Source organism: Elgaria multicarinata, chromosome 10 (genome assembly GCF_023053635.1).
Source record: "Elgaria multicarinata webbii isolate HBS135686 ecotype San Diego chromosome 10, rElgMul1.1.pri, whole genome shotgun sequence".
Classification (NCBI taxonomy): Eukaryota; Metazoa; Chordata; class Lepidosauria; order Squamata; family Anguidae; genus Elgaria; species Elgaria multicarinata.
In genome coordinates this window covers 36,288,846-36,316,073 of record NC_086180.1, presented here as the reverse complement: position 1 = coordinate 36,316,073, position 27,228 = coordinate 36,288,846, and the positions used below count along the sequence as shown (strand labels likewise).

Genomic DNA, 27,228 nt, shown 5'->3' with positions numbered 1-27,228 from the left:
ATCCAAATTTTACAAAATAATCTAATTACAAGGTAGAATCTTTCAAATGAGCCAGTGTGGTATAATGGTTAATGTTGTGATGAGGTCCTGGGAAACCTGGGGGGAATCTTCATGGCAATGCATGGAGAATCACTTTCAGCTTTTCTCTGAATTCAGCTTTGGTCCATCAGCAACACACTGAGCTGAAAAAAGTGGACTATACCCCTTCCAAACCACGGGCTTTCACCGGTCACACTGCACTCTAATCCACTTTATTTTAGGGTGGTTTGGAAGGAGTCTCACCAGTCAACATGAATCTCATCAACCATGTATGAGAGCTTGTCCTGCCTCCCTCCTTCCCCTGCTCCATGAAGGCAAGGCATTGCAAGGCATAGCAGACAGAGCCTTTTGTTTGGAAATTTCACTACATAGTAATTCCACCAACAAGTCTGCTAGCCAGTTGTTCTCTCACACTAAAAATGATACTGACAGAAGCAGAACAGGGAGAAGGAGGTGAAGAGAGTAGAGCAAGTTCCTGAAGTACCACTAATTCACTAGTGCACTAACTACCGTGATTTAAACAGAAATGAACAATGGAGAATGGAGGTGTGGGAGAAAACTCTGCAGCCCAAAACCAAATACAGCAGAATGGGGAGGAGGAGAGGAGAGCAAGTTCCTGAGGTACTGTTAATTCACTAGCGTGCTCCGTGATTTAACTGGTTCATTATAGCAAGGTTATGGTATAGTGATTATGTGCAATGGCGATTTAGTGCTATAACGAATTACTGATTTTGGAAAAACAGGCTACTAAGTGGAGATCATCTACTTCAGAGGAGTAGAGATGGAAAGAAGAATAAAATACAATGAGTGGCACACACAGTACAGAGCAGTAATGAGAGATTGAAACAGGAGAGGAGAAATACTTCAGGGGAAGGTATGTACAATGGTGGAAAAAGGGAGGGCACCTCCGTTTGACTGAGCTCACAGCCAGGTGAAAGGCACACTCCTGGACATGCCTATCATGCTGAATTTAATTCAGAGGAATGGGGCACAAGCAGCTGAACTGCATGGGAGCCAAATTAAGGTGGGGAAAACAGACTAAAAGTACTCTGCAAAAATGCAGCTTTCCAGAGAGAATCTCTGGGGTGGCTGTGGACTGGCTGCGATGTCATGTGTCGCAACCGATTTCAAAATGTTCCCAATCCGCAGCAAATTGCCCAAGAAGAGTGCTCCCTGGGTTAAAATCTCTGCTCGAAGCCTACTGGGTGACCTTGGGCCAGTCAGCCTAACCTACCTTCCAGATTTGTTCTGAGGATAAAATTAAGGTGAGGGAAAGAACCAAGTATGCTATTCTGAGCTCTCTGGAGGGTGGGATATAAAATAAATAAAACATTCAACAGATATATTATTAAAGAGGCCATTCACAGCAATTCAACATTCTATATAATTTGACAATTCTTTTTAGGAGATCTTTGAACAGTCCTGTGTTTTTTTAACATGCAATATATATCTTTTCAGATTTTGGCTCTTATCAGAAAGTTATGGTCTCCCCAGTGCAATATGGCTATTATTTGTATAGTTTGGAGATAAGACTTCTTTATGGCCTAGAGACAGGACTAACGAGTAGGGACCTCCGACTGGCTTCACAGCTAGGGAAAAATTAATTTGAAATGTAAAATTCAAGCTGACCCATAGTGTCATTTGCCCTTGACTGCCATCTGGAATAATGCTATTGGTTTGGTTCAGAGAGTACTATAGATCTAGGTTTGAGTGTATTCTGCAGCCTCCATCCTATGCCAAGTGGAGAAATAAATATGAGAACATTCATTACAGACCTTGTTGTCTATTATTATTATTTATTTATTTATATATATAGCACCATCAGTGTACATGGTGCTGTACAGAGTCTAGAGGATTTGGGGCAGAAATTCTGTTTTTAGAATGCTCACAAATTTTGAACAGAATATAGCTAATGGCACTGGCAGTTGTGGAAGCAGAAAGAGAGAGCATACAATCATGGATTTGAATTGATATTCTTATTTATTCTTATTTATTTATATCGGAGTGGCTTACAATCAATTAGCAAAGAAGACAGTCCCTGTCCTCAGGCTTACAATCTAAAAAAGATATGACATTGACAAGGAAAAGGAGTTGGGGAGGGGAGAGAGAGAGATTAAGACCAGCAACAGGGCTAATGGATTGTCCTGCTCCCAAAGGAGGGGAATCGAAGTGGAGCAGCCCCTGTTGTTCCCTCTGTATGCTCCTGTACCCCTTGCTCTTTCTTCTTCCACCCAGGGACACAGTGCCAATTAGTTATTCTAGGTGGTTGTTTTCCTCACCAAAATTCATGGCTAAAGTGGGACAGGGAAGGTTTTTCTGTTTTAAAATGGATCTGGCTTATCACTTGAATCATGCATCCACTTGTCACCATTTTAGGCACAGCAAGCATACTCCCCCCCCCTCCCCACGCTTTCATTCTATGCAAGTTTGTAATAGATGAATTCCAGGACTCTTAACAAGCTCTGCTGGCAACCATGAGGAAATGTTCATTCTATTAAGGGTATTGCAATTTTGCAAAAAAATAAATCATAATCTATCTAATGCTTTAAAAGGACAGTTGCTGCTATTCATTAGTTTATCTCTTGTCAAGGAGATATACCTGGCATTATTATGTCGGTCTTATAAAAGCCTTTAGAATAATAAGATAGAAAAGAGTAATAATGCTAAGAAAACCATGAGTGATTAAGCAACAAAGAGTTTTGTGGCACTTTAAAGACAAACAGATGATTATTTATTATTTTAAAGTTTTATTATTTTTAAAATAATAATTTTTAATAGGGGGTCCGTGGCACCATTCACATATTCACAGTTCATTTCTGGAGTCCACTGATAACAAATTCCTACAAGAAGTAAATATAACATCTCTGAGCACCTGCGTGATTTGGCGACTAGCTTCAGATGTTAATTCCCTGCACCTAATCCTGAAAACTCATGGAGAAGGAATCCTTTTGAATGTGGTGATGTACAACTAACAACTCTTATCTGCGGAAGAACAAGATGCACTTGTTGACGTGACTTGTGATGGTTCATTGAAATCATTTTTCAAAGAATATAGACTGGACCAATTCTGGGTGAAGGTTTTTCCTGATTATAAGAAATTAGGTGAAAAAGCTTTGAAACATTTAGTTCTCTTTTGTTCCACATATCTTTGTGAACAAACATTTTTGACATTTTGTTATATGAAGAACAAGCATAGAAATCGGCTCGATGTTGATCCAGATTTGAGATTAAAAGTAGGAAATATTGAACCAGATGTGGATGGGATTTCCACATGATTTCTCCCATCACATTTAGGTTTACCAGCTGCTAGACATGTCATAATTTGTTCAATTGTAAACTAGACATTTGTTTTGTTGTTTATTCATTCAGTCGTTTCCGACTCTTCGTGACTTCATGGACCAGCCCATGCCAGAGCTTTCTGTCGGCTGTCGCCACCCCCAGCTCCCCCAAGGTCAAGTCTGTCACCTCCAGAATATCATCCATCCATCTTGCCCTTGGTCGGCCCCTCTTCCTTTTGCCTTCCACTTTCCCTAGCATCAGCCTCTTCTCCAGGGTATCCTGTCTTCTCATTATGTGGCCAAAGTACTTCAGTTTTGCCTTTAATACCATTCCCTCAAGTGAGCAGTCTGGCTTTATTTCCTGGAGTATGGACTGGTTTGATCTTCTTGCAGTCCAAGGCACTCTCAGAATTTTCCTCCAACACCACATTTCAAAAGCATCTATCTTCCTTCGCTCAGCCTTCCTTATGGTCCAGCTCTCGCAGCCATAGGTTACTATGGGGAATACCATTGCTTTAACTATGCAGACCTTTGTTGTCAGTGTGGTGTCTCTGCTCTTAACTATTTTATCAAGATTTGTCATTGCTCTCCTCCCAAGAAGTAAACGTCTTCTGATTTCCTGGCTGCAGTCAGCGTCTGCAGTAATCTTTGCACCCAGAAATACAAAGTCTGTCACTGCCTCCACGTTTTCTCCCTCTATTTGCCAGTTATCAATCAAGCTAGTTGCCATAATCTTGGTTTTTTTGAGGTTTAACTGCAACCCGGCTTTTGCACTTTCTTCTTTCACGTTTGTCATAAGGCTCCTCAGCTCCTCCTCGCTTTCAGCCATCAAAGTGGTGTCATCTGCATATCTGAGATTGTTAATGTTTCTTCCTGCAATTTTAACTCCAGCCTTGGATTCGTCAAGCCCAGCACGTCGCATGATGTGTTCTGCATACAAGTTGAATAGATAAGGTGAGAGTATACAACCCTGCCGTACTCCTTTCCCAATCTTAAACCAGTCCGTTGTTCCGTGGTCTGTTCTTACCGTTGCTACTTGTTCGTTATACAGATTCCTCAGGAGGCAGACAAGATGACTTGGTATCCCCATACCACCAAGAACTTGCCACAGTTTGTTATGATCCACACAGTCAAAGGCTTTAGAATAGTCAATAAAACAGAAATAGATGTTTTTCTGGAACTCCCTGGCTTTCTCCATTATCCAGCGGATATTGGCAATTTGGTCTCTAGTTCCTCTGCCTTTTCTAAACCCAGCTTGTACATCTGGCAATTCTCGCTCCATGAATTGCTGGAGTCTACCTTGCAGGATCTTGAGCATTACCTTGCTGGCATGTGAAATAAGTGCCACTGTACGATAGTTTGAACATTCTTTAATGTTTCCCTTTTTTGGTATGGGGATATAAGTTGATTTTTTCCAGTCTGATGGCCATTCTTGTGTTTTCCAAATTTGCTGGCATATGGCATGCATCACCTTGACAGCATCATCTTGCAATATTTTAAACAGTTCAGCTGGGATACCGTCGTCTCCTGCTGCCTTGTTATTAGCAATGCTTCTTAAGGCCCATTCAACCTCACTCTTCAGGATGTCTGGCTCTAACTCACTGACCACACTGTCTGAGCTATCCCCAATATTATTATCCTTCCTATACAGATCTTCCGTATATTCTTGCCACCTTTTCTTGATCTCTTCTGTTTCTGTTAGGTCCTTGCCATCTTTGTTTTTGATCATACCCATTTTTGCCTGGAATTTACCTCCGATGTTTCTAATTTTCTGGAAGAGCTCTCTTGTCCTTCCTATTCTATTATCTTCTTCCACTTCCGCACATTGCTTGTTTAAAAATAATTCTTTATCTCTTCTGGCTAACCTCTGGAATTTTGTATTTAATTGGGCATATCTCCCCCTATCACTGTTGCCTTTTGCTTTCTTTCTTTCTTGGGCTACTTCCAGTGTCTCAGCAGACAGCCATCTTGCCTTCTTGGTTTTCTTTTTCTTTGGGATGTTTTTTGTTGCCACCTCTTGGACAATGTTGCGAACTTCTGTCCATAGTTCTTCCGGGACCCTATCTACTAAATCTAGTCCCTTAAATCTATTCTTCACTTCCACTGCATATTCATTAGGAATATTAGTGAGCTCATATCTAACTGATCTGTGGGTCTTCCCTATTCTCTTTAGTTTGATTCTAAATTGTGCAATAAGAAGTTCGTGATCTGAACTACAGTCAGCTCCAGGTCTTGTTTTTACTGTCTGTATAGATGTCCGCCACCTTTGGCTGCAAAGGATGTAGTCAATCTGATTTCGGTGTCGGCCATCTGGTGAGGTCCATGTATAAAGCCGTCTTTTTGGTTGTTGGAAGAGAGTGTTTGTTATGCACAGTGAGTTGTCCTGGCAGAATTCTATCAGCCTATGTCCCGCTTCATTTTGTTCTCCTAGACCATGCTTACCTGTAATTCCAGATGTCATTTGACTGCCCACCTTAGCGTTCCAGTCTCCTGTAACGAAAATAACATCTCTTTTTGGTGTATTATCCAGTAGGTGCTGCAGATCCTCATAGAACTGATCTACTTCTGCTTCTTCAGCATCTGTGGTTGGGGCATATATTTGGATCACTGTGATGTTAAATGGCTTACCCTGAATTCGAATTGAGATCATTCTATCGTTTTTTGGATTGTATCCAAGCACTGCTTTAGCCGCTTTATTATTAATTATGAAGGCTACTCCATTTCTTCTGTGATCCTCTTGTCCACAGTAGTAGATCTGGTGCTGATCTGATGTGAAGTGGCCCATTCCGGTCCATTTCAGTTCACTGACACCCAATATATCTATATTTAATCTTGACATCTCGCCAATAACCACGTCCAATTTGCCCTGGCTCATAGATCTTACATTCCAGGTTCCTATGGTGTGTTGACCTTTAGAACATCGGATTCGTCATTCACCACCAGCACCGTTGGCCGCTAGCCGTCCTTTCGGCTTTGAGCTAGCTGCGTCATCACGTCTGGGGCTAGTTGAACTTATCCTCTGTTCCTCCCCAGTAGCATTTTGACCATCTTCCGACCTGGGGGTCCTATCTTCCGATGGTATACCGACATATCTCTGGTTGTACTGATCCATTTAGTTTTCATGGCAAGAATACTGGGGTGGGTTGCCATTACCTTCCCCAGGGATCGTATTTAGTCTAACCTCTCTACCATGACCTTCCCGTCTTGGGTGTCCCTTCACGGTTTAGCTCATGGCATCCTTGAAGTGTAACTACCATAGAGATAACAACATTTTCAAAAATAGGGGGTCCATGGCTTGGCATTTGAAAAACAAGGGGTCCGCAGTACTTAGCTAATTGGGAACCACTGGTATAGATCATACTGTTGACAATTCTCTCCCACCCTTACCGCGTGTGTGTGTATATATATACTTGTAACTCAACAAAATGCTTTATTGCATCTGATGAAACGGGCTGCAATCCATGACAGCTAATGCCATTAAGGTGCTGCAAGACCCTTTTTTGGTTTTGCTGCAACTGACTGACACGGCTATCCTTTTGGTAAGAGTCAGTACCAATGGACTGATTTTTTCATGGCTTATACCAATCCTGATATCTAAAGAGCCCTTTTCAGTACTATACCCTGCTCAAAGAGAGTTTTTAAAATACATACAATGGTTTTGAAGCAGTAATAAATCTACCAGCTGGAGATGAAGTCTTTTTCTGGGGGAGAAAACGCCATGGCTTTGTGGTGGACGGAACACTAAATTCTTTTTCTCTTGGTAGAATGAATGCAATTACATGCTGCGTCTGTTGTGATTGTTGAACCTTCTTTACCATTTGCACTATAATGTTTAAGATGTGGGTGGCCTTTTGCTAGCTAGGGGCCTGCTATATATTTGAGTGAGAGTAGATCCAGCATAGTAGCTAAGATGAGGGAGACCTACTTTCAAACACCTGTCAGGAAAAGAACAACTGCCTGATCTGGATTTCTAAATGCTCTATGAGTGCCATGTTAACAACAAAATGTTAGGGGGGGAAATCAGCGTTGCTAAGAATTGAGTAAACAGCTCTAATTTCAAGAAGCCTATAGGAGAGCCCTCTTGGGATGGTGCAGCTATTTGTAATAATTGTGTGTTTCTTTGCAAAGTAATTTTAAAAATGTGTTATCCATTTTACAGTTTGCATTCTTAGCTTTGTATGATTGCTTAGCTGAGAGTTGATGCTAGAGTTTATTGTGAATCATAGTATGGCATATATCTTCTATGACAGTGGTGGGCAATGTTAGAGGATCTAGAAATCAATTCCTGACCCCCGGTGCCTACTGGGGGGCCCACACACACCCTGCTGCTGAAATTGCCAAGGCTAAAATATTGCCAAAATCCAGGGCTTCTGGAAGTGCAATTTTGCATTAAATGAAAATATGCGCTCCCGTGTGCCTTTTTTTTAAAGTGGGGGGTTTGCTACTTTGCTACTGGGAGGGGGCAGGGGCTGCAAAAAAGCCTGGGGGGCGCATCTGGTTCATGGGCCATGTGTTATCCACCTGTCTTGTGTGGTAATATGTTTTCTTCTTTCAGAAATCTTTATTGTAGCATCATGGTTGAGTTGGGCAGTTAGTTTGTATGGAGCTGTTTTCAGCAGCTATGGCGCAAAGAGAGTTTTGTGTCACTTTAGGTAAAATGATATGTAGGCATAGCTACATAGATCATACTCATTTGCCATTCCAACTGCTTCAGGGCTCCTGTGTTTCCCTTTAATACTGTGGGCTACTGATACAACTTTGCCATCTGTATTGGAGAGCCAGGATCTGTGCAAGGGCCTTGATGGACCGATCACACTACCATTGTTTTTTCATCAACCAAGCCTGATAGGCACACAGGCAGCAGGGACAATGGTTGCTGTTCTACCAGTAGTAACGATGGAGGTGGGTCTTTGTTAGTGTTTTTGCAGGGTGCCAGATCCATCACCCCAATAATACAGCTCATAGGAATGGATTGTTGTTTACACATTCAGTAAGTATATATGCTTTTTGGGGTGCCTGTTTAAAAAATAAATTTGCTTACATGTTTTAAAGTTGTTTTGATGAGTAAAGAGTTGGACCAGATCAACATTTTATTAAAGAATGCCACTGCTCAGTCTGCATATTCATAAAGTTGGGGGAAAATATGGCACACGCAGCATCCACAAGCCCTCTATATTTTATTATTTATTTATTTAAAACATTTCTTTGCCGCCTTTCAGGGCAGAGGCCCTCATGAGGCGGCTTACAACAATAAAATACATAAAATATTAAAAGCAATAAAAACATGTTCACAATAAAATAGCAATTAAAACAATAAAACCAGCAGGAGCAACAATAACAGCAATAACAGTATACATCATGGGAAGGCCATGGTAAAATAAAATGTTATGTTAGTGATGTGAATGTGGTGTTAGTGAATTAATATGTACATATTTCATTTATGTATTTATAACATTTATATACCAGGCGTTACAATATTTGTATACCAGTCTTCAAAGCAATTCACAATAATAAAACAACTAAAAACAATATCAATTAAAATAACAATGATTTAATAGGTGAAACCTAATAATAAAGACACAACAAATTAAATATACAGTTGTGTGCATTGTTTTTTTTTATTCTGTATCTTTCCTTCCTTCCAAGGAGATCAGGCCAGCATACATGAGAGTTCCTAGGTGGTTTCCCACTAAACCCAGACTTTCTTAGATTTGGAACTGGAAAAAGACAGGTATCTTTAGACCATTCTTCGGGCATGGTCTAAATTAAGTTCAAGAATGAATTGTTGCAGGATTCAAAGAGGTGTCCAAAAGTGGCTGAATGATTGCAATTTATCTGCAGTTTTTCAAATTAATAGTATGCATGTATCCAAATGAACCTGCATTAATTTACAATTCTCATTAGAAGCCCAGTTATATATCCCTTTATCTAGAGAGGCTAAGTTGGTGAGTACTTCAGAAAGGGCTTTTTTGATAGCAGCACCCTGATTGTGGTACTTCCTCTAAGGAATTGTCCCCTACCTCATTTTACTTTAAGCTAGCAGTAAAGACTGTTTTGTTCCATCTGGCTTTAGGGTTATATAATGTTTTCTTACTTTTTAATTTTAATGCCACTCATATTTCATTGTATGTTTTTTTTTTGCTCCTGTGTTTCATGGTTATATTTGAAGTGTTAATATTTTTATTGTACATCACCCAAGTGCCTGGTAGGCAGAGGGCACAACTAATCAATCAATCAATCAATCAATTAATAAATAATAATCAATCAAATAAATAATACTTAATAAGAGTACATAGAATTGCAGCCTTCTACCATTAAAAAAACCTTCAGAGAATATAAGGTGGAAAATAGTTGGGTTAAAACACGTCACTTTAAGCCATTGTGGTTTATAAGCTATTGTCAGTAGCTTGTTTTGAAAGTAAGTTCCTCTTATCCCCCACACGATCGGACAAATAAGCTACTGGTGTAGTTTATTTTCCCAACCCTCATCCCTCCTCGCTCTACAGTCCTCTTGCTTGGCTGGGATGGTATCCCACCTTTCTTTGTGTTGGAAACCAAATCTCGGTGTCCCCTACGTTGCTGCTACATAAGGACTATTGAAATGAATGGGAGGCTGTGCTACAGTGGTGCTCGGTGATTTGCACATGCAGGCTGCAGTGTTGCATGTGCAACACGTATGCTTCAGCAAGCCCATTCATTTCACTGGGAAAGACGTTCCCATAACTGGCCACACAATTGAATCTGTTCAGTTTGCCACTTCCTAAAGCCCAAGAAGAATGGTCTTCAGTGAATATTATACTCATAATATTATTGAAATAAGTAAAATTCATAGAAACAAATGAGTGACTACAATATCAGTTGTGGAATTAGAGTGATAGACTATTTGTGTGGGAATATGTAGCAAATATATTTGGTGCATGAAGGAGTCAAGCATGTAAGTGTGCTGCAAAAGAAGGAAATCCAGAAATGAAAGTGATTGTGTTAAAATCTGCATTCATGTTCTCAAAATGAATGGGATTCTGATACATTCACAGCCAGTTTTGCAGAAGTTGTAATAGTCAAATAAAACCTCTAATGAGAGGTGGGGTGGGGGAGGGAGGGAGGGAGAGAGAGTGTACTTCACAATTGCAGAAAAGTCAAATTGATAAATTGAGATGCAGTAACAGAGATTTTCTGTGAAGATATGCAGAAAGAGTAGAGTGAGAAAGACCATGATAGGTGTTGTCATGTATGAGCAGCTAACTGCAAAGAGTATAAAAGTTAGCATGTGACTAAGGGTAGCATTAATGTGACTAGAAATTGTATTTGGTGTAAGGAACAGAGAACTGATAAATATATTATTTTACAAAGGCAGAAAACCAGATACAGCAAAGCCCTCTTATCACCATAGAAGGAAGGAAGCTGTAAACACTCACAAATATATAGATCATAAGGAAAGAAGTGCTAGGATACATTGGGGTCAAAACAGACATTACTTTATATCTGTATTTAGCATATATCTTTTAACTCTAGACTATGCACAGGGATCCCAATTCAGATCTTTAAAAAACCCTCCTCCATACTAGGGTTCCAGTCTGGAGTGGATCTGCTGCATCTATTTGAGAGTAAAAATGAGGGAAAAGATGTAGCCACTAGACATAGATTTCAGGTAACGGCTTCTTTGGCCCTGGGGTGAAAGATAATAATTAGAATTTAGCAGCCTTCATAGTGATGATGCAAAGGCATGGTTGTACTTAAAATTAACCATATGATGTGCACTTGTTCCATTATTTTTATTCCAATAGAAAAAAGAGGTTGTGAAGTACAGCTTTTGTTCTCAAAGAGAGGTATTGTCTACAAAAGAAAATAGGAAAGAAGCTTCTTTGATTTTGCAGTGGAGGAACAACTCCCTGGGTATTGTTCAAGAAACAATTGGGAATATATGGGGGGAGATACCATACTTTTATTACAGGCGTCATGGTTTTTCTCCCTTAAAGCTTCAGTTCTTTCAATCAATTAGTATGAACTAGTTCATATGACCAACTATCATGTTGAAAAAGTTGGCTGAATGAAGTCAACCATAGCACGTTATAGTGTGCTCAGCTTGCAACTTGACCCACATTTACTGATCCACTGCTCAGATAACTTTGCTAGATCTGTGATGACATGGGTTGAGGTAAGATTTACAGTGCAATCCTATATGCATCTACTCAGAAGTAACATACTCCCAGGACAGTGTGTATAGCATTGCTTCAGAGGTTCTGAACTTCACATGGATATACTCAACCCACATTCTTAAGCCAGTTTAATCATACCACCTTGAGAGGGCTCCATCCTTAAATGTGGCCTAAAAATAATTTTTAATTAATTTAAATAAAATAAGTAAATCAATCATGCCACTTCTTTTATGGTATTGATTGTAGGCAAGGTTTTAGATTGAGAATGGTGTTTTCAAATTTATCCCCAAAGCTGAGAAACAGGAAACAAATGAAATTAACTGCAGAATTTAGAGTCTTACATTTTGTGATCTGAGGACAAGGAGATAGATTATGGCTTTTGAAGTCATAGGTTTAATCATACTGATAATGGTAACTATGTGAGTTTAAAATGCTTTTCTGAAATTAAAAAAAACAAGGACAAAACAGCCAAGGCAAGTATGAACATGTCATTTAAAACACAGTTCTAAAATGTTGTCAGGGGGAAGAATATATATTTTCAACGCTATTCACCATTGCTCCTGTAAAACCATTGCTTCAGGGTCAGGAAGTACTATTTACCAATGAGAATAGTGTGTTAAAGAGTTCCTAAAGAAAAGGAAGACGTTAAAAAGATGGCAGACTGTAATAACAGATCTGTAGAGAACTGTAAGAGACAGACAACTGTAGTAACAGAAAAGAAAGATGAGATTTAGGTTTGCAAACAGGCTAACTTGTATCCAACATGCTGAGTGCTTTCCTGTGCAGGGCCAGCCCTACCGTTAGGCAGAATGAGGCAACTACCTCAGGTGACACATACTGGGGGGAAGCAGCAGCAGTCCCCCCAGTCAGTCCTCCTTAGCCCCCCTGATCATTTAATGTGTGGGATGTCAGCGCTTTGTGTGCCAGCTAAGCTAGCTTGTTTTTGTACGGTAGAGTGCAATGCCATTGCATCAGTTGTTTGTTTGTCTGTTTCAAATTTTATTGATTTTCCAAAACAAAATCAACCAAACCAATGAAAACTAAAGTAAAAGATGTGAATAAATAAAAAGAAATATAATTAATTTAAATCGACATATTGACAGAGGGTGGTACAGTTAATCTCTATTTATATTGCTTTGCATCACTGTTGTAGTAAAATTCAACTGCCAGTCCAGTTTGCTTCTGTATGTGGAATAGGTGTGTGCATGTGCCATTTTGCCCTTTGCCACAAGAAGAAAACCTCTTGGACCAGGCCTGGGAGTGTGCTCTGTGAAATGCTGCTATTGATTGCTATTCAGAAGCCTCAGCTGGTGTAAAACATAGTGACTGGCTTTGCAGGATGGCAGGCAGTTAACAAGCCACAGTGGCTTGTTAACTACACTGCTGGTCACATAATGGGGGAATTTGCATAATTAACTTTGGTAGCGTGGCTTGTTGTGTCACGCAATCCCAGACAGGGAAGCTTGTTGCCATGGGTAACAAGCCACCCAGACTATATGGGCTGTTGTAGGTTCGCCTCTTAATGTAAGTGCTTTGCCAGGAGTGTATATTGCTCCAGCTTTGACTTCCTGTAGGCTTCTGGGCGTGTTTAAGGTGCTGGGTTTTAACCCTACAAAACCCTACATGGTTTGACCCCCTGCATACCTTTAGAAACCACCTCCCCCGGATGTCCCACTGCAATTGCCCAGTTAAACAAAGAGCATTGTCTTAAGTATATTATCCATCCAACAGGAACCTGCCTGCTTATTAAAATTGTTCTCTGAAGCCCTTCTTGAAGTCTGCCCACCAACAGAAATAAGGCAGGTAGTGACCAAGTAAGTCCTTCTTGGTTGTGGAGATCTGCCTGGGGCTGGCCTTGCTTTCTTTGGGAAGCCAGGTAAATCTGCTTGCTGCTTTCAGAATCATTGGATTTTAGTGGCGTTTTGGATTTGTTTTTAAATTCTTTTATGTAAGTCACTTTTTGAGCTGTGGCTGAAGAGAGACTAGGAAATCACACACACACACACACACACACACCATCATTGGCATGTAGAAAAGTAAAGTTGAAGCAGATCTTGAGGCTTAAGTATCTCTTGAAAGTGCTGTAAGAACTTTTTTGTTTAGGAAAACATTTAGTGGCTGATAAGTAAGGGTTATTTAAATCATACATTTTAAAATGTCTGAATTTTATATTTTAATGTTCTGTTATGATTTTTTCTGGTTGTTTGGCACATTTCAGTCTTTTAGTGTAGGACAGGTTATAGTCAGGCAAACAAAAACAAACCAATTTATGTGAGGAAGGCGTACATATCTTCAGACATAGTTGCTGTGATAAAATTATTTTGTTAAGAAGATCCTGTGGTGGTTCCAAATACTTTGGGGAACCCTCTGCTAAATTTCCAATGCAAAGAAAACAAGGTGCTTTGGTCCACCTGGACCAAAAATGAATATCAGATCAGTCACTATCCATGAGAAGCAATGCTTCCGCACATTTTATGATATTATGTATAAAACACAGCCGGAAACGCTAATTCGAGAATCTGCAGAATTTTCAGTATTTTTGCAGTCTAAATGGCTCTGTTCAACATCTGAAGCCTTGGAATGTGGCACTTTGCTGGCTAAAGTTAGAAGGGTATCTGCTAGAAGGATCTTCTCAGCTGTGGCTCCAGTTTTATGTAATTGTCAGTAGGCCACAATACTTGTTCTATTTTGGTGCCAGATGAAGACGTCACTCTTCAGGAAGGCATTTGAGCCAACTTGATCTAATGTCATTTTTCTTGGAGCTGATTCTTCGGGTGTTTTCCTGCCCTGATGCTTTTGTACTGTCTATTTTATTCAAATTTGTTGTTAAATTGTTCTTTATGTTGTTATTTCACCCTCAATGTACATGATGTATTCCAGGGTACCACAGAACAAGGACTGCTCCAAGGAGCATGCAATCTAAAATGCAACATAGGTGAAGCAACAGAAGACAGGGAGGCAGGGCTCAAGTGTGAAGCAATATGTGGTAGTTTCAGTTGCACAAGCTATGCTTTAAGGTGGATTCCTGCATTGAGCAGGGGGTTGGACTCGATGGCCTTATAGGCCCCTTCCAACTCTACTATTCTATGATTCCATGAATTTTGTTTGTTTGTTCTTAGTTGAATGGGGTTACAACTATTTTGGTCCTTAGAACCACTCCAAAATCCTTGGTAAAAGAAAAATGAATTATGACCTGATAATAAGATGGAAGGCCCATTAATGTTGCTGCTGATGTTGAAATTCAAAAAGGAGACATTTATTTTTATACTTAAAAATAGAAAACATAAAAATTGAAAACTGTATATGGTGTTGCAATATATATATATATATATTCTGGTGTGTTGGATCCTAAATCAGCCAATGACACCTTTCCCGGTAATTTATTTTGGATGTTGGATTTTTTTTTATTTTCTACCTTGGTTTGCATATTTGTATCTCTGAGTCTATGCATTAAAGATCAAATGAATACCATGATAGAAAAGGAGGGCAAAGAGCTATGTATAAACATGCAATTTTGCATATGCAAAAATGTGTTTTATTGTGTTACCAAACTGCTACGATTATTTATTTGAGCTGTATTTTGATGTGAATCAAGGGCTATTTCTCTTTACATTTCTTCTTTTTAGAATGACTACCGCAAGCTATCTATGCAGTGCAAGGATTTTGTGGTTGGTGTTCTTGATCTCTGTCGAGACTCTGAAGAGGTAGAAGCCATTCTAAATGGAGATTTGGAGGCTGAGCCAGTTGAAATACAACGGCACAGAGCTTCATTGACTCGTGTCAAACTGGCAATTAAATATGAAGTCAAAAAGGTAAGGCACACGTTCTTTCAGGCAGTATGATATCTCATGTACTTTATCATAAATTGCCTGTATTAATGACCCTAGGCAGTATAACAGGGCTGTACTCTAAGTATTTGGGGGGGGGGGCTGTCCTCTGTTGGAATATCGTATTGACAAACTGATGTCAAAGTAAGACAGCTGAGAAATTGGCCTTTTTAAATGGAAAGGTAGTAGCGACCATTGTACATGATCCAATTAATGTGGCTGTGTGTGTGTGCACAGTTTGCAAATTAAGGCCTTTAAAGGCAAATCAAAGCAACAGTCATGCCTTGATCCCACTTCAGCATAAGAGGATTGGGGAAATGATGCTCCTATAAACAGGAGTGATACTATATGCTTATGTTACTCCTGATTGCACTGCTGTTTCACTCAAACTCAAAGCAATAGGCTTTGTTAAGCACTTCTACATAAATCTTCCATTTAAATCAGCGACACTTAGATTGTGTGTGTGTGTGTAGTATCAGTACAATATAGATGGAAAGTAGGAAGTGCAGAATCCGGATCCCATTGGTAAACTGTAGTAGACTACACCTGAAATGGCACTTACCTGCAGGCTGTTCTTTGCAGATCAGAATTGCTGTACTGTGTTCACGCACATGTGCTGCCTTGTTATTTATTTATTTGCTACATTTATATTCCACCTTTCCTCCCAGGAGCCCAAGGCAGTGCATATGATCCTTATCCTCTTCTTTTTATTCTCACAATCCTGTGAGGTAGGTTAGGCTGAGAGTCAGGGCTTTGCTAGACCTACCGGGTGTTCCGTTGTTGAGGAGCGGTGAAAGCGGATTTCCCCGTTCGGCTGTGACGCCTCATGATCCACACCTTCCTTAGATTTGTGGTGGAAGTTTGCGCCGGTTGTGCTGCTGCCGCCTCGAGCACGGCTGTGCAGCCACACCGGCCTGATTTCCGCGGTTTTTTTTTTCCGCTCGCCGCACGGTTTGCGCAAGTCCGAAAGACCGCAAACAGCGTAGATCGCTTGCGCAGCCGTCAGCAATGCCGCGGCGGCGGCGGCAGTGGCAGTGGCAGCTGAAGTGCTGCTGCTGCTGCTGCGTACCAGCCCCCTCAGGCACCAGCGAGTGCCGGTGTTGAGGGTCAACATTGATGCGGTCACTTCCTGATGGGGGTCGTGGCAGGTGTAATATGACCCGAGGTCAGTCGTCTGCATGGGCACTCTGTGCCTACATCTCCCATCATGCCTCTGAAGTGTCGGTGGTGATGACCGCCTCTGTGCCCTCCCCCCCATCCCACGGAGCCAACCCACATCTAGGCGTAGGCATGGCAGCAGCCCAGAAACAGCTGTGCCCTCTTCCAGCCGTGTACCCACACCAACAGGCACACAGCCCTTCATGCCTGGAGCGTCCCCCTCAGTCCCCGCTAGCCTTTACATCTTCGGCGCAGCATACAGCACCGCCATTATTCGGCTGCTGTGGCTGCCCACCGTGAGGAGTCACCAACTTCCCATTACTGTGGGATGCCTGCCTTTCCGAAAAGTGACCCACGCAGAGGTTGAAGTAGAAAAAACAGGTGCACATCCCCCACCCATCCTCCACCCACGCCCAGCAGCACACCAGCCACTTTTCCGTTCCTCCGTTCCTGCGCAAACTGCCACTGTGTGAATAAGAAAAAAAGCCGCTCAGCTGCGCTGCCCCAGCTGGCGGACTGGGCGCAAATGGCGGAGGCGGCTTGACCGAAGCCGCTGGCCACTCCCCTTAGCACGCCTTTTCCTGACCAGTGCGGACTGCAGTGACCTCACATCCTCCCACACCTACTCCAAATTAGCGCGGGCCGGCAGGAAAAGGCGCACTAGAACTCACTTTTTTAAAGTCGGGAGAAAGAGGCTTCACCGCAGGATAACGACGGATCCTCGTGAACGTCATCTGGAAGCCTCGACATGACTGCGGAAGGTAACGCGCGCTACAGCCTCGTCTAGTAATGCCCTCAGTCACCTAATGAGTATCATGGCAAAGTGGAGATTAGAACTCAAGTCTCTCCAGTGCTAGTCCAACACTCTAACCACTGCACCACACTGACTGTCTTGTTAATTCCTATTGATTTCTAGATGTGTATCTTAGGCCTGAAATAATGGTGTTTGGCTACAGGCTACCCCTCATCACATGTTCTGAAACTGACTTACAACAACACAAAAGGTGGGATGGTGGGAACACACGTTACTTTTGCCCATCCTTCCATCTCCGTTCTTGACCCCCTCCTTATATTCAGGGAAATCATCTGATGCAGGGAGCCTCTTCCATCTGTGGAGGCCTTCCATGCAACGACGAACCCTGATTTTCCAATCTTCTACATCACATGGAGAGCCATTATGGATATAGGAGGCTCCCTGCTTCAGACGTTGACCTGATCGCAAGGAGGGTGATGAGAGTGGAGAATGAGGTGGGAAGGACAGAGCTAGCATGCTTGTTCTCCAACCTTGAATGTGGTTGTAAGTCAGTTTTAGAATTTCTGGACTGTCTGTACAGGTGTCTGCTATCATGTGAAGTATTATAAGAGGTATTAGCATATTTCTAGTAGATTTTACTGACTTAGATCTCCCAAATGAAAAAAAATGTGTCATTGAGGTCTGTTCTCTCTCTCTCTTTCTGTCTGTCTCTCTGTCTCTCTCTCTCTCTCAAAAAAAATAGCTATAAAGCTTTCAAGCCAAAAGCTTGTTTGCTGATTATGGAAAATCATCTTGGATCAGCACTTATGATAAAACTCTGTAATGGTAGATGACTACAGGGAGGAAATACAGTGACACCTACATTTATTTATGTCTGAATGGGTCTACATTCACAGTCATGTTCTTGGAGACAGCAAGGTTTTTCATGGCTTCTGTTATAAATCACATTGTGTTAAAGTGAGCCACCTGTTAAAGCAGACCTACTGAATTACACTGCTGTGCATAAATTAATTGTGATCTGGGTAGTGTCAGTTTCTTTAAACTCATCCCTTAACACTTGATTCTTTTTAAAGTTTGTGATGTATATATTCGTATGTTATAAGAGCTTTCTATTTTGAGACCTCATGTGTTGATACAATGCATCTGATTCCTGCACTGCATGAATTCCAGATACTTCATGCTGTTCTGGTCCTTTTCCTGTTCACAGAACCTATGGGGTACAATGAATGTATGGGTCTAGGCAGGCTCTGTAGTGTGCATCGCTGCCTTCCCAAGGCTGATGTTGTATTTCCTAGGGGAAAAGTTTCCTTCTATTTGCAAAGATGTATCTTAGCAATCCTGATTGTGCAGAATGGGGCCAAATGGAGAGCATGGGAAGTCGCTGTGGAGATGGTGTGCAGAGTATCCTTGAGTGATCTGGAAAGATACAAGTGTGATTTTCACTCAGTAACACAACAAAACAAAACTTTTGGTTTTTCCAAGTATGTGACCTTTGAGCACGAGTCAACGAATTAGATCCTGAGGTTTTTTAAAACTTTGTATCCTCAAGGCCCTACTGTTTTTGTAATCTTTTAGGACTTTTGACTTCATTGGTATTGTGCATTGTGCACCATTATGTCATGAGAACTCTACCAAGAGCACTCTATATGGAGAATGGCGCTTATACTACTTGCTGAGATAGTGCTGTTAAGAATAAAGTACCTCTATAGCAATGGATTGTGTGAGTGAGTTGGCATCTTAGGGCCTTGCTAGACCTGCCGGGATAAGCCGGCAGGGAGGCGGGGCGACGGCGTGCTAAGTTTAACGCGCGCCGCCCAGCCTCCTAGACGGCCGACCCGCAGGGACGACGGAAGCCCTGCAGCGTCGGCCATGTTTTTTTTTTTTTAAAGGGGCCATGTGGGGCCCGAAGCCGCCGGAGAAGGTAAGGGTTTTTTTTTAATTTAATCCCCCCCATCCGCCCCCCTCGCCGTCTCCTTCGTCGCCCTCCGCCCCCCCACCATCTCCTTCGTCGCCCTCCGCCCCCCCACCATCTCCTTCGTCGCCCTCCGCCCCCCCCACCATCTCCTTCGTCGCCCTCCGCCCCCCCACCATCTCCTTCGTCGCCCTCTGCCATCACCTCATCGTCTCCTTCGTCGCCCTCCGCCCCCCCACCATCTCCTTCGTCGCCCTCCGCCCCCCCACCATCTCCTTCGTCGCCCTCCGCCCCCCCACCATCTCCTTCGTCGCCCTCCGCCCCCCCACCATCTCCTTCGTCGCCCTCCGCCCCCCCCACCATCTCCTTCGTCGCCCTCTGCCATCACCTCGCTGTCTCCTTCGTCGCCCTCTGCCATCACCTCGCTGTCTCCTTCGTCGCCCTCCGCCATCACCTCGCTGTCTCCTTCGTCGCCCTCTGCCATCACCTCGCTGTCTCCTTCGTCGCCCTCCGCCATCACCTCGCTGTCTCCTTCGTCGCCCTCTGCCATCACCTCGCTGTCTCCTTCGTCGCCCTCTGCCATCTTCCCCCCCCCCCCGGATCACCCACCTCCTGGCACGATGGGCACAGCGCATCGTGCCAGGTCCGTGGCTTTTCGCGGCTCCTCGCGAGTAAGCGAGGAGCCGCGAAAAGCCGCGGAACTCTCCACACTTTCCCCAGCTCCGGCCTGAGGCCGGAGCTGGGGAAAAGGCGCGCCATAAGCGACTTCGCTTATGGCGGGTAAGACCAGGCCTCAGCGCGGCCTGTCTGCGGATTCCCCTGTGCGTCATCTGGACGCACAGCAGGGAAGCCGGGACAGAATGCGCGCTAAGGCCTCGTCTAGGAAGGCCCTTAGTTTGGAAGGACGTTTTTAGCACCAACATGTAATTTCATCGTTCTAGAAATGCTATTGCTTGGAACTTCTACTTTATGTGTGTCATAACCTCTGCTCCAAAGTGGCCAATAGAATTACAGAAACATGCTCAACAAGGTGTTTTTCCTGTGTGTGTGTGTGTGTGTGTGTGTGTGTTTTAACAATCGCAGACCTCAATTTATGAATTAGGTTTGCAAAAATAAGGGCTTCAGAATTTTATTTCTTAAACTAATCTCCTTTTTTTGTACAATATTTTACAATATGCCATGGCATTTAATGTTTAGGATTCAACAGAAATTAAATTCTGTTATTTATTTTCTTTTGCTCATAAAGGAAAATAAAATGGAAATACATTTAACCTCCGTTTTCAATTTTGGGGACTGAAGGAAAGATGGATTCTTTGGATGGGAAATTTAGGCATTCGTTATCAGTCTATAAATTGTTCAAGTCTTTTATATTGTGGAACTGCCTATGTAAAACCAATTTCTTCTTATTCAATGGATCTACTTCCTGTTTGTATTCAGAATTAAATGGAAGTAGTTCTAAGCCCCAGGGCAGATGTGATTAGCATAGTGAATGATAAGAAATACTGGTTAAGGACATCTTTTGTGAGAGGCAGTCCAATAGAAATTCTGAAGAAGCCACTAGAATAGGTGGTGTCTGGGAAATTATTTGAGTTGTAACCTTTTGAAAAGTTTATATAAGGAGAAGCCAAGGGAAAAAAGACCCCACAGTAAATGGAGCTAGTAGCCCTACTTAGAGATGTTTAAATTCTAAAAAGTAACAATTTGGTGTCAGGGAGGGAAAGGAAAATGAAGTTACTTATTATTAGAAGGAGTTCTAATATGCTTCAGGTACCATTTGAACAGCTTCCAGAAGGCACATTGAACATCCACTGACAAATCACTTTCTTGTTTTCTTTTTCACTAAGTTCTCCTATCTGCAGATGCTATACAGATGGGAAAAATGGACAAATTAAAAAGTCCCCAGGTTGTTTCTTCACATTCAAAGATGCTCTGCATTCTTCTGAATCTAGTAAAAGATACTGCATTCCAATTAGAATTATTATGTTATTAGACAAATTCATGTCTATCTATTAATGGCAAATAGTTGTGATAGATAAATAGAACTGCCATGCTTAGATGCAGAATATATCTGGCATGGCTGTTATATCGTGTCCTCCCAGTGAGACATCCCACAACCTAAGGTTAGTCATTGTTGGAAACAGGTGCTAGACTAGGTGGGTCTTCAGTATGCTCCAGCAAGGTTTTTCTCACATTCAGATATTCACTTTAATTCTTGCAAAAGTTTTTTTTCCCCACTGAGTATTGCTGAAACATCCTGATTGTGTCTGTGCCGTGCACATTATATAAATTCTTAGTGCCGTTTTCACTTTTAGTTTCTGTTTTTCTTTAGGGTTATCTATTTCTTCTTTTATAGCAGTAGTTGGATGGTCAAGCAGGATGTATTCTGTTGCACTGTGCTCTGGGTAGGCTATCCTGTTCTTCCCTCTTGTTGCAGCCTTATCACCTTTTCCTGACAAAATTGCCTTCCAGAGATGAACAGTAAATAGGAAATGCAGTTTCATTTTCATAAAGACAAAAACAAACCCAAAAGTGCTCACAATCTGAGATGATTATCTGTGCAGTAAGGAGTGATTTGTGTTTAAAGAGTCTAAATGGAAATCCATCCATCCATCCTGATCCTCACTGTTTAAATGCACATTTAGCTTTAAAGTGATTATTATCTTCCATCCCATTACAGGCCCAAAGTGCTTTAATAAGTGATCTGTTAAAGCTCATGAGTCACACACACACATCCACTTATTTAGATAAATTCTTTTAGCACAGAATAGATTAAAAGGTGAAGAACACATCCATGTTTAAAATCACAGTAACAAATTAAAATCTTTCTTGCTGGGAGATTGAAAGTTTCCAGCCTTCACCGCCTGTTACTTGATGATGATTTCCCTCCCAAAGTGCCAAATCTACTGTGAACATTAAAAAGAGGGAGAAAAATTAACAATTCAAATGGAATTTTGCTGACAGCAGTTAGCTAGTGGCAACGGAAAATACATTATACCTACACTGATTATGAAACTTGGTGAAGAAGGTCTGAGTACATTTAGACTATTTACTAAGGGCATAGTTAAAAACTCTAAAATGAAGTCTAAGTAAATATGCTGAAAGATTTGTACATGTGCTAGAGTTTATCTTGGATATATCTCTGATTTCATTTTCAGTAATTTAAAAGTCATAACATAATTTGCTTCTGTTTGGTGCAGGTGCTCTATAATTATTTTGTGAATACTTACTAATTTAGCATCCAACTAATTAGCACTTAGCTAGCAATGTTACAGTAAAATACAAGCTACTTTTGAAAGCTACTTTTTGAAAGCTACTTTTAAGCCTATTTAAGCCTTTATTATGTGTTGAAGATTTATTGTATTATTCAAACTACTACTAATAACGCCAACTGCCATTATATGATAAAATAAGAAACCTTCTTTAAATAATTTGGCTGAACTTTCATGCTCAGTATTCAGGGCATTTACTGCTCACACTTGTTTTCCAGGTTTGCTATATTGCTTAACAATATGACCCATAAGTTGCTATCAAATTCCACACAGTTCTAGTGCTCCCTAGTGACTTTAGCAAGACAAAGGGGATGCCTTACCTAGCAGTCCATCATTGATTTCCTTTTAAATTTGCAATTCAGAGTTGCATATATAGAAGCGATAGTGTGAAATCTGTAGCCAGGGTAAGACTGTATGTCCATATAAGAGCTCCTTACTTCACTTTTATGTCTTCCTATGCTATTCTTTGAACATTGCAAGCCACTCAAACAAGAAGCAGTACAGGAATTGGTTGCTACTAGCCCTGATGGCTGTGTGCTACCTCCAGTATTAGAGCCACTAAGCCTGTGTGAACCAGTTGCTGTGGAACATGGGTGGGAGGGTGCTGTTACACCATGTCCTGGTTTGTTGGTCCCTGGTTGACAGCTGGTTGGCCACTGTGTAACAGAGTACTGAACTAGATGGATCCTTGTTCTGAGCCAGCATGGCACTTCTTACGTTCTTAATTACTTATGAGTAAGTGCAGCAGCGTGCAGTATAATTCAGGAAGAAGAACTTTTGAGTAGCGTAATTCCCTCTATTTCCCAATTGGCCATTGCCAATTGTTATGTAGCCAAAATGGCACCACCTACGAAGAAGATGGAAATCTCTGCATAATCCATAGATCCAAGAGGGGTACAAAAGTAGGAAAACAAACTGGAGAAAAAAACTAAAAGGGGATAAATTTACTCCCAAACAACTGAAACACAACTGTGTATGCATGCATGAACTGCATGCCTGACCACTCATGTCCACTGAATCACTCAAAATTCATAACAGGACTTGCAGCAGACTTCAAAACCAACTGCTGACGCTCCTGGCTGTGTGCGGTGAGAAGAGAAAACAGGAGTCAGAAGACCTGAGAATGGAAAGCTTTGAAGATGTGGATTGGGCCAGCTGATACTTGGATCAATTAGTATTTTCAAGGGCTCAAGCTGCCCATCCTCTATGGGGGGAGAAAGTAGAAACACCTCCTCCCTCACCAACATTTTGTTGTGGGGCCTCACTTATGTATACTAATAACAAATTCATTCTCAAAGTGCCAATTGATATAGTAAAAAAACACATCCTCCGTGCAGAACAGGCAGTTATTAGTAGGCTTGGGACAAATAATATGAAAACAAATTAGGAAAAAAAAACTTAATGGGTGGAGGGGAGAACCCCAAACAACCCAATGAGGGTTTAACCAGCAGTGGTTACAGAATGCTGACTAACTGGGGTGGGGGTAGGGGCATGAAAAACCAAGGTTGGTGTATGGGTGTGTGTAAAATTGAATAACTTGGAAGAGGGTATGGCTGGCTGGAATATTTCACAGGAGCACTCAATACTGCAACAAATTAGGAAACTACTGACCTCGTGGCTTTTTGCCCCCATAGCAAAGTTAATATTTTTATTTCTGAAAATACATCTCTCCAATCTCATTTGAGCCTGTAGAGGTGTTACTGTGATGTTAGCAACTCCGCAACATGCCAAATAAACAAACCTAATAATAGCATAAAATTGTATGGCAGTAGCAATCAGTACATTCAGGAAACATTAGAAGTTTAAAATAACTCATTTGGGGAAGCTTGTCATTTAATATCACAAATACTTAAGATTTAAGAACAGTGGGAACATGTGAATAAATTATTAATATATAATTTTAGTAACTCATAACGAAGCAAATAAAATAATTAGTGGAGTTGTACTGTTAACATTACAATCAAAAGAAGCATTTTTGCTGTCATAAGTAATTCAAATGAGAATCCTCTCATTACTTAATATATTTACAGATCTTCTTGCTAATTTTCTTACTTTATAGGTGCCTCCAATTCTTAAGTGCAATACATGTAATTTATTAGGAAAATCAGAGGTGGTAAAGGAGAGTTGCTGTCTGCATTGTTTTGATGGATGGTATTTTTTCAGACTTTGATACATTCACTGTAATCCAACATAGATCTGATGTTAGCTTTTATGGACTTGCTAGATTATTATTCCTTGGTCTTTAAGGTACCAAAGGACCCTTTAATTGTTCTTTCTACAGCAGACCCACATATCTACCACATTAGAATGGAGCATGAAGCAAGGTATGCTTGAGACTATTGATTTCAATGAACCTAATCATGCCAATGTTGGATTATGGCCATTGTATCTCACGAAATCAATTGGGGTGGATTTGTAGTTATTCTGGAAGCTGCCTAATAATAAGTCAGGCTTAAGACAATGACTGTGCTGGTTGGGGATGATGGGAGTTATAGTCCAACACATCTGGAAGGCCCCAGATTGGGGAAGGCTGCTCTACACTGACTTGCCAGGGGTTCTTCAGGATTTCATGCAGGAATCATCTGGAGAAGCCAGGGACTGAACCTGGGAGCATATGCATGCAAAACATGTGCTCTTTCACTGTGCTGTGATATTTGAAAGATACCCATCTGCTCACAGAAAGCCTGTTTTAATTGTAACAGTAGAGCTCCTTTTTGGTGAAAGAAGTGGTGGTGCAACAGGACCAAATCCAAAGATTTTGTTCTCCCTGTGCAACAGTCTGTGCAAACTTCTCTGCAAGAAGCAGCATGAGAACAGTGAAAACTCAAGAGGTGGCTGCAGAACAGCACTAGTGTCTATTAACCTTCCATCAGTGTTTGTTGGATCCAACCCTATCATTCGGTTCCAAACAATAATAGCCAGTGGTTTGCTGAATGAATCCATTGGCAACTGCTAGAAGAAGGAGGGAGGCCTTTTGGTGTCAGGAGGTAGAGGTGGCGGTGCAACAATCAGCACTGTGAAAATGCATGGTTGCTGAGTGGATGGTTTCCCTTCTCGTGTCAGCATTTGCGCCCACAACAGAATGATCATCCACTTTGCCACTGTGCACCTGCATGATGCTGGCTGTGGCACCTGCCAGCTCCACCTCATGACCCAGTCCTGAAAGAAGAGGGCAGGAATGTTCCTACCCCTTCTGTCTCCATGTCTTGGTCACTGGTGGCTTAGGCAGTGAACCACCTCACCAGCAACCATTTGATTTAATATTCTAAATTATATTGATAAAGTGTTCCTTTTCTGAAATTTCCACAGAAACGATCTTAGGCACCTTTCAGGTTCAAACATGAAGCTATTCACTGGCTGTATTGCTTCAAAAGACTCATTTGAAAGCAGACACACCTCAAAATCTCACTCCATGTGGAAACAGTAGTGCTAAGAAAGAGACAAATAATTGTACTTCTTTCACAATCTATCCTTTTATTCCATTTTAAAGTAATACTTGATGTGGTTAAAGAGCATTTCTGTCTGCAGATAATATAGTGGAGAGTATTATAATTCCACATTAAAAAGAAGCACTTCATGCCTAGCGTGATACCCCAATTTATGATATGAAACCATAATTTAAGTAGAAATTGGCCTTTAACATGATCAAATGTCCTAATGGCTGTGACACAAGGGCAGAGCAATGCACATTTCATAGACGGCAAGGGGTGGGTGAGAATTGCTGGTGGAACAACCACCACATGCTCTTCCCTTCTGTTTCACTGTGGCAAGGCAGGAGATGGAAACAGCTTTTTCTTTCCCTCTCCCATTGGGTCATATCTAGTATTATTCTTCCTTAGAGTAGGCTCACTGAAATAAATGGGACTGAAGTTAGTTTAACGTTCGACTGCAATGGGGTGAACTAACTACACTAGCCCTAGCGCTGGTGTAGATTCACAGCAGCTCCTGGGGCATATCAGTATCTCCACCCCAGGTATGTCTTGTGTACTCCTGCTCTATTGGTGGAACACCTATACCACTGGAGCTTTCTGTGGATTGGCTGGGGAATATCCTGTTACCGTACCTCCATTTCCACTGATGTAGCAGCATTTACGCTGCTTCCTGAGCTTCCTCAGTCAGCTTAGTAATGAGGGTGGAATTGCTACCTTGTTCACAGATCCACAAAGGTTTTATGAAAAGTCTGAACTGAGAGTTTGTGTCAACTGAAATCATCTGCTTTATTCATCTCAACATTCTTGTGTTGTGTGACCCATGTTCTTAAGGAATTGGAGAGATGAAGTGTTGCAATAGCTTTATTACAGGTGTTGCAGTGTCTGTGTAACTTGATTTTCTTTTTTTTCCCCCCCGCACAGTTTGTAGCCCATCCGAACTGTCAGCAACAGCTGTTGACTATCTGGTATGAAAACCTCTTAGGATTACGAGAACAGGCGATAGCTATCAAGTGTCTGGTTGTGCTGGTTGTTGCACTGGGCCTTCCGTTTCTTGCCGTTGGGTACTGGATTGCACCATGTAGCAGGGTACAAGTTTTTTTGTGTATTTTTTTTTTGTAAATGTATTCCGTTTCAGAAAGCCTTCTGCTGGTGTGGCTGCCTCTCTTTAAGGGAGAGACTCTGTAATGCTGCTGTCATGTTTCTGTTGATGCCTAGCTCAAGCCACATTATTACTGTGGTTACGATTATGTTAACTGAAGAACTGCAATGGACTGTTCCTATCTTGAGGTCTCTCCAGTCTCCTTCCCTCCTCCTTTGAAATGCCCCAGCTAGACAGGCAAAAAAAAAAGCCTGTCTAGCAAAAATGCAGAGTGGGAGGTGCGGGGAGGTGACAACTGCCTCTTG

At 41.6% G+C, this 27,228-nt stretch overlaps 1 protein-coding gene across 2 annotated transcripts in view; it reads left to right on the top strand.

Annotated features, from left to right (window-relative positions):
- TRPC3 (transient receptor potential cation channel subfamily C member 3) overlaps window positions 1-27,228 on the top strand; it is a 65,471-nt gene that overhangs the window by 14,618 nt on the left and 23,625 nt on the right. For both annotated transcript variants that reach the window (XM_063136257.1, XM_063136258.1), the window contains exons 3-4: window positions 15,100-15,285; window positions 26,746-26,910. In XM_063136257.1, coding sequence (XP_062992327.1) covers window positions 15,100-15,285; window positions 26,746-26,910 — 351 coding nt within the window. The remainder of the gene's footprint in view (window positions 1-15,099; window positions 15,286-26,745; window positions 26,911-27,228) is intronic.